The 8016-nt window shown below is 53.8% G+C and overlaps 1 protein-coding gene across 1 annotated transcript; it reads right to left on the bottom strand.

Annotated features, from left to right (window-relative positions):
• Positions 1–725: 725 nt before the first annotated feature.
• DRC5 (dynein regulatory complex subunit 5) lies at positions 726–7598 on the bottom strand. The gene is made up of 4 exons (XM_028097848.1): positions 7322–7598; positions 5742–6310; positions 3264–3713; positions 726–935 (listed from the first exon to the last, which is right to left on the bottom strand). Exons 1-4 carry the CDS (start codon positions 7596–7598, stop codon positions 726–728), a joined length of 1506 nt encoding a protein of 501 aa, XP_027953649.1.
• Between the last annotated feature and the right edge of the window lie 418 nt (positions 7599–8016).

Here is an 8016-nt window from a genome sequence, read left to right as displayed (position 1 = left end):
CTTCCCTCCCCTGTGTGGCACCTCCCCCATGCTCTCCTCCTCCCAGCAGAAGCTCCCTGGTGGGCGCAGTGGGTCTGAGTCCCTCCTGTCACCTCTGTTTCCCCCTTCCCAGGTTGTGTGTGTGGGGGGGCGGCGGATGAGAATTAGGGGATGGAATGGCCTGTAGAATGGGCCGTTCCTTTAGCAGAGTCAAGTAATAGCGAGGTAGCATCGGCAGGAGTGAGAGTGAAAGAGCGGGGCAAAGCTCTGCAGTTGCCAGAGGAGAGAGAGACTGAGGGTGCGTGTGTGCCCTGCAGGCTTGCACATATTTTGAAGGTCAAAAAGTCCAGGACCCGTTCAGTAGAGAGGACGACGGTCGGGAGGCAGGGGTCAGGGAGATGGATGGCCTTCAGGGGAGAGTCTGGGGAGGCTCTCAGAATCTTCTCTGCCTTCCCTCATCCTGGAAGAAGTCGGTCATTTCAGGGGGTCTGGTAATATCTTCTTCCAGGGTACAGGGCACGGGTCCCACCTCATAGCCCTTCTCTCCCCCACCCCAGTGCCCTCCCCGTCTTTATCCGCATCACCCTTGATCACTGACCCCGAGGATATCCGTGGTCTCTCCCGCTCTCCTCCCTCGAGACCAGCGTGGCACTCTACAGCAGGCATGAGCGAGCATGAAATGAGGGATGGGGCCAGGGCAGTGACCCAGGTCCCGTCACTGCTCCAGCCCAGCCCTGTCCCCCACCTTATCGTGCAGGCTTCTCAGGGCCCTTGGCGATGACTGGTGACATCAAGTGGCCAGGATTCAAGGTCCGCTGGCGGGCGGCTTCCCGGTTGGCACAGAGGACCTGGCCAATGAGGTACTCGCTCTCCTGGGCCACATCGGACAGGCGCAAGTCCAACTCCAGGAGGGTCTTGTTGTCCGATATGCCCTCCAGGAGCTGCTTCCCACCGTCCTGGGAGGGGAGTACAAGGGAAGGGGCCATTTCATCTCACTACCCGGGATCGCGTGCGCGTGTGTGCACACTTACACACGTTTATACAAAGATGCGACTAGAACGAGAGTTTCGCAAAACCACGGTTGGCCTCTTGGTGAGGCCCACTGTGTCCTGTGCTACCCTGTCCTATTCCATTCGATTCTATAAGAAAAATGGTGCTCAAGACTTACTAAATGGATTGTTCAATGCTCATGGTTTGAAACACATGGCTCTGTGACAATGATGGTAATTCCCCTCCTCCAATTCAGCCATGGGCATGTGAGACAGATCTGGCCAATGACATCTGAGGACATTCTGACATTCTGAGAAGGGTCTCCTCACTCTGAAAAGAGAACAAGAGAGGGGGGTGCTCTCCCTTTTCCTGCCTCTGGGCTTGGCCCTGTGTGAGGTGTAGCAGCCATCTTGGGACCGTGAGAGAAGCTCCTGAGAGGATATGGCCATGTGGCTGGGTGGGCAGAGCAGATGGCAGCGCTGAGCCAGCGAATTTACCGACTCCAGAGGCCCCCTACCCTGGGGCTTCAGATTATGGGACATAATGAACATTCCTCTTGTTTAAGCTGTTTCCTGGTTCAGGTTTCCGTTACTTGTAGCCAAAAGCACCCCGAGTGGAGACGGTGTATGTGTGTCTGAGCAAGACTGTTCTCTTGGTAGAGGGTGCAGGGCCCCGCCTGGAGGACATGGAGGGTCCTCCTCACTAGTCCTCACGGCTCCAACCCCTTCTGGGCTGGGTGGGCCATGCTTGATGTGGAAACACTCTTATGTGAGAGACAGAATTGTCGTGTTCTATGGTTATGACCCAAGAGTGTGTCGCAAAGCCAGTTTAATGGGTTGCAGATGCATTTTTTAAAAAATGACGTAGAATAGAATATAAAGGAAAATATCAGCATGTATCACAAGCAGTAAAAGTACATTTCAATGATACTATATTGATGTATATGTTTACTAGGTGTTCGTGAAAATTGTATTTCTTATTCTGAGACTTGGTCAAGAAAATGAGAGACATCATCTATCAGAAAGGACCCAGGTGGGGCACCTGGGTGGTTCAGTGGGTTAAGCGTCTGACTCTTGTTTTCTGCTCAGGTCATGATGTCAAGGTCCAGAGATCCAGCCCTGCATCAGGCTCCGTGTGCTCAGCGGGGAGTCGGCTTGAGATTTTCTCTCTCCCCCTCGCCTTCTGCCCCTTGTGCACACTCTCTCTCTCTCAAATAAATAAAAAAAAAGATTTTATTTATTTGAGAGAGAGAGCGAGGCATGTGAATGAGCAGGGGGTAGGGGCAGAGGCAGAGGGAAGAGCAGACTCCCTGCTGAGCAGGGAGCCCCAGGTGGGACCCAATCCCAGGGTCCTGGGATCATGACTTGAGCTGAAGGCAGACACTTAACTGACTGAGCCACCCAGGCACCCCAAATGAATAAATCTGGTTTTCAACAGTCCTGAGTTTGAATCACAGCTCTGCCACTCTCTCCTGACTGGATGCTCTTGGGCAATTCACTAGCCTCTCAGAGACTCAATTTTCCATCTGTAAAGTGGGGTTAAGAATACACACTCTAGGGGTGCCTGGATGACTTAGTCAGTTGTGTCCAACTCTTGATTTCGGCTGAGGTCACAATCTCAGGGTCATGAGTTTGAGCCCTGTGTCAGGCTCTTGGCTCAGCCGGGAGTCTGCTTGAGATTCTTTCTCCCTCTCCCTCTGCCCGTCCCCCATCTCTCTTTCTCTCTCTCTCTCTCAAGTAAATAAATAAATCTTAAGAAAAGGAAAGAAAGAATTCACATTCTACTAGGGGCACCTGTTTGGCTCAGTCGGTAGAGCATGCAACATTTTATCTTAGGGTTGTGAGTTTGAGCCCCATGTTGGGTATAGAGATTACTTAAAAATAAAATCTTCAAAAAAAAAAAAGGGGAATACACATTCTACTAGATAACTGTGAGGAATAAAGGAACACTGAAGGATATCAGTGCCTAGCATAGGATATAACCCTGAATAATAGTAACAGCTAGCAATACTGAGGTCCTAGCCAGTGCCTGTAATGTTAACTTCTTTACAAATACAACTCATTTCATCCTCCCAGTAACAATAGTATCTACTTAGAAGTAGATACTATTATGATCCCCATTTTACAGATGAGGACATGGAGACCCAAAAAGGTTAAGTAATTTAACCAAGTGCAAAATGGCAGAGCTGGGATTGGAACCAGGGAAAGTCTGTCCTCTTAACAATTACCCTGGAAGCACCCGAAGGCAGCTGGGTTCCATACCCACCCCCCAAGGCCCCAGAGGGCACAGCTTACCAGCCCAATGTGGTTGCAGGACAGGTTGATGCTGGTGAGCGTGGTGTTGACCGAGAGCACCTGGGAGAGGAGCGTGGCGGTGGGCTCAGACAGCTCATTGCCACCAAGGTGCAGTGTTGTGAGGCACTTGTTGGTCTGCAAGGCGTGGGCAAGTGCCTGGCCACCCTCATCCTCAATGCAGTTGAGGCGCAGGTTGAGGGAAATGAGGTTGGTGTTGTGTGCTAGGGCGTGAGCCAGAGACTGGGCACCAGGCGCCCGCACCTGGTTGTTGGCCAGGTTGAGCACACGCAAGTGGCTGTGGCTCAGCAGCTTGGCTGCAGCTCGTGCACCCCGGTCCCCGATGAGGTTGTGTGACAGGTCCAGCTCCTCAAGGGCTGGGTGATTCAGGAGGCTGCGAATTAGGATGCGTGCCTTGTCGTCGTCCACCTTGCTTCGGGTCAGCCTGAAGATCTGTGGGCAGGTAAAGGGTATGCAGCAGCCCGCAGCCAGGGAGAATCTGCCTGCCTGACTACCTACCTTCTGCAGGGGGAGGAGGGGGCCCCAGGGAGCCCTGAGGTTCTGCTCACCTGCTGTTGGCCACCTGACTGGCCCTTGGGCAGAGCAGAACTGCCCCACATGGCAGATCGGTGCCGAACTGGTGGCAGGCAGTAGAAGGAAAGCCTAGCATTTATTGAGAAATTACTGCATGCTGGGCATGCTGCTAGAGGGTATCATAACCATTATCTCGAACCCTCAGCATCCCAGGCACTTTACAGATAGAAAAGGAAGGCTTAGGGTGGATGGGTCATTTGTCAAGGGTCACACAGTGATCAAGCCCCAGAGGCAGGTTTGAATGCAGGTCTGTTTGATGCCCCAGCCCCTCGCTGTGCCCTCTTCAGCTGGCCAAGATCCACCAGGGCGAGGAGAGGAACTCTTGGAAGGAGATGCCAGGGTAAGAACCAGGGTGAGAGATGGGAAATGGAAGGATGGAGAGAAAAATGAAAGGATGGGGTAGGACTAGTGTGGGGAATACCGGAGATGGGAGCCCTAACCCTCCCCCTTCTCCCCAGCTCCTTCCACCCCTCCCTCTTCCTTGAGGCCCCTCCACCCTCTTCCCATCCTTCAGTCCCCTGCCAACTGAGAGCCTGTTGTCCCTCTTGTCATTTCATTGCACCTATCTGGCAAAGCTCCAATTCTGGATCAAGCCCACTCTCTGTTTTCTGCATATCGGTGCCCAAGCAACTGATGTGATGGAAAAATGTCACAGGACAGGACTGGTTGGTATCGCTGGAACCACCAATAGACCCTCAATGCTGTGTGCCAATCCAGCCCTGTTTCTCTGGACAACATGCTCTCTCCTCCTCTGAAACAATGACTTCAACCTTCTTCAGCCTCCTCAAACTTCAGGGGGCCACCGTACAGCCTCCTTTCAGCAGTCAAGTCTCCTCCTGCCTCCCCAGCCATTGAATGAGAACCCCTCACTTTCCTAATACCGAACAGCAACCCACTGCTACCCACCACATCCACTCTCTCCTCTGCCCAGAGCCAACTGTCCCACCTCGGTCCTCAATTCTACCTCTCCTGCCTTCTCAGGAGCCTTCCTCCGTCAATGAACCTGTGCCTTTCTCCTGGACTCGGCCGCTTTCTTGCTATTGGATGGAGCTCTACATTGGTTTTAAACACATGCAAATATCTTTTTAAGAAAACCCAAACCCTTCATCTATTACTGATTTCCTCTTCACTCCCGTCACAGCCAAGTTCCTGAAAAAGCTGATCACAGCCATCCTGTTTCCTCACTTCCCACTCTTTCCATAAACCACTCGGATCTGGTCCCTGTTTCTGGCACTCCACTGACAGTTCCGGCTCTGTGACCTCCGAGTTTGCTAAATTCGGTCCTCAGCATCACCACCCCCCATTGCTGCCTGCCCCTTTTCTTGAAACGCACCCCTCCCTTGGCTCTGTGACTCAGGGCCATGTCCCCCTTTTCTTCTTTCTCTGATTTTTTGGCAGCCTTTCCCTCTCCCAACCAGAATATTTGGGACATACTTCACCCAAAAAATTACTCGTTGTGTATTTGAGTTTCAAATTTAACTGGATGTCTTGTATTTTTATTTGCTAAATCTAGCAAGCCTATCCTAGTTGTAATTTTGCATTTACATGATTGCTGATGAGTGCCTTTTATCCCACCAGACTGTTCGCTCCAGAGGGCACAAATGGTTTAATTTTGCTCCTGTTGAATCTTCAGCACCTAGGATAGGGCCTGGAGCGCAGATGATCCTTGGACGGATAAATGGCTCGTGAACTGGGAAGGCAGTGCCTTGTTCATCTCTGCACCCCCAGAATCCGGCTTGGTGCAGGGTGCATTAAAGGACACTTGGTCAGTGAATGAGAAGGAAACGGGAGGGAGAAGATGGGGATGGAGGAGGAGGAAGAGGAGGGGAGAGGGAATCCAAGAGGCGCTGAGGATGGGAGGTGGGGGAAGGCTGGGCCGACGGGTACCTTGAGGGTGTGGCATGCCTTGATGGTGGCCGCCAGGGAGTGGCAGTCCCGATAGGTGAAGAGGAAGAGGTTCCCCTCGAAGTTCATGCCGCAGTCCTTGACCCCGTACACCAGGTCGAGCTCCTCCAGGTGGCTCAGGCCAGCCACCAGGTCGCGCAGTTGGTAGTGGTCGGTGGCGGGCTCCTCCGTCTCCCCATCGCTGCCCGAGTCGGACAGCTCCCCGCTCCGGGGTGGGCCGGGCAGCTGCACGGGCGGGAGGAGCTGGTCCACGCGCAGCCGGCGCACGTAGCTCCGGCAGAGCGGCAGCAGGTCGAGGAGCACGGTGGGGTCCGTGGTGCTTGGGATGAAGTGCTTTATCAGGTTCTCCAGGTGCCGCTCGAAGAACAGGCGCTTCCAGCTGCCGCCGTGCCTGGCCACGTGGCACACGGGCCAGCGGTGCATGCAGCAGCGGCGCCAGTAGTTCTCATCGTCGATAAGGTTGGCCGTCACAGCCAGCGGCAGCTCGGGTGACAGGTGGCTCAGCACCTTCTGCTGGTGCTCTGGACGCAGCTGCTTCAGGATAGGGTTGTCTTTGGGAACAGGAAGGAAAGCAGGAGTCACAGTGTGGGTGAGCCCCACAGCGTGGTGCCCTGGGTCGGGCCTGCCTAGGGGCACCGAGGAAATGGAAGACCCTCCCCGGCCCTCGGGGAGCCCCAGTCCGAGAGGGGCGACAGCCTTTACTCCCAGGGATGCTCAGGCTGAGACAGGGCATGCAGCCCCTGGCTTTGGGGTGTTCCTGCCTGAAGTGGACAGCGTAATATCTGGTTTCCGGGAGCTCCCAGTCTGAGCAAGAATCTCAGGTCTAGCCCTCAATTATCACTTGGTCCGATGCAGGACATAATCCTGAGTTCAGAGATTCCCAAATGATTTGATTCATTCATCTCAAAACAAGACAATGTTTGACCACCTCCTGTGCACCAGACACTGTCCTAAGTGCCGCGGATATAAGAGTGAACAAGACAGAGGAAGCCACTCCCTCTTAGGAGAGGAGGCAGACAACAAATCAGTCAGGTGAGTATATTGTAGGTAGGGTGGCAGTAGGTGCTGTAGATAAAATGATGATCCTGTCCTCAGAGCACCCTGTCTGGTAGGAGAGGTTGGCAACTCATCTTTGAAAGGGGTGACCATTTACAGAGTGCAGGGTACAGAACAAACCAAGAGCCTATACACACTGTGGAAGGCTCCAAGAGAGTGGAGGATGGTCCACCAGGGAGGGCTTACTGGAGGAGGTGTTGGGTAAACACGGTTTGGGCTGGCTTTGGCTGGAGAGAGTGGGAAAGGTGAGGAGAGGCCATAGGCGTGCAGGGCACAGTGTGGGTGGGAATCTGGTGGGGCCTGGAAGTGGGGGCAGTGGGAAAAATCATTCTGGCCCCAAGGGGGAAGGGCAGTGTTGAGCAGGGATGAGAACACAGTGCGGAAGGGCCCGGGCTGTGCCGGGACCCAGCCGCTGAGGTCTTGCTGAGGCTGGCCTCTGGGCAAATCCCACCCATCCTGCCCCACTCCTGGCCTTTCCCTCCTGCCCAGGGCAGGGACAGACTCACTCTGGAAGTTCTTGATGATGTGCTGAATGCAGAGCTCTGTGAGGAGGGGCACGGTGGCCAGTGACCATTCAGGATCTTCAGCTATGATCCTGCGCATCCGACGTACTTTGGTCCCAGAATTCCAGCCCTTGGACTTGCCGGGGGGTGGGATGTTTGAGGGCCTTGAGGGCTGGGGGCCTGTGCTTGAAGTTTGGTCTGCAGTGGAGAACATTTCCTGCGTGGAGATTGAGGATCGGCGGGGGGCTGACAGTGTCGATGTTGCTAGGGTTTCCTGCATGCTGTGGACTGGCAGCCTGGGGGCAGGTAGCCCCTTGGTGATGGCCTTGTGACGAGGAGTCTCTCACACTGGCAGGTCCTTGATGCCCTGGAGGGAGAGGAGGGGTGGAGGTCTTAACTTTGGAGTGGGCATTTAGCAAGAGAGGTAGCACAGAGTGGTTCTTAAGGGTCCATCTCTGGAGTAGAGGTGATCCAGGTACAGATCCCATTGGCTAGCTGTGTGGCCTTGGGCAAGTTACTGAATCTCTTATAGTTTCATATGCTTCCTCTGTGAAATGAGGATGGCAGTTACCTATAAGAGGAACGGGAGAAGTGAATAAAATAATGCATCCAAAGAGGCACAGTGTACTGTGACACATGCAACTGTAGTAAGAAGCAGGCCCACATTTTGGATAATAATACCTACACAGCAATGATAA

Source organism: Eumetopias jubatus, unplaced genomic scaffold, assembly GCF_037043125.1.
Source record: "Eumetopias jubatus isolate StellerSeaLion01/CBP00866 unplaced genomic scaffold, mEumJub1_p1.0 scaffold_6, whole genome shotgun sequence".
NCBI classification, from domain to species: domain Eukaryota; kingdom Metazoa; phylum Chordata; class Mammalia; order Carnivora; family Otariidae; genus Eumetopias; species Eumetopias jubatus.
Note: the sequence above shows the minus strand (reverse complement) of the source record. Positions and strands in the feature narration are given on the sequence as shown.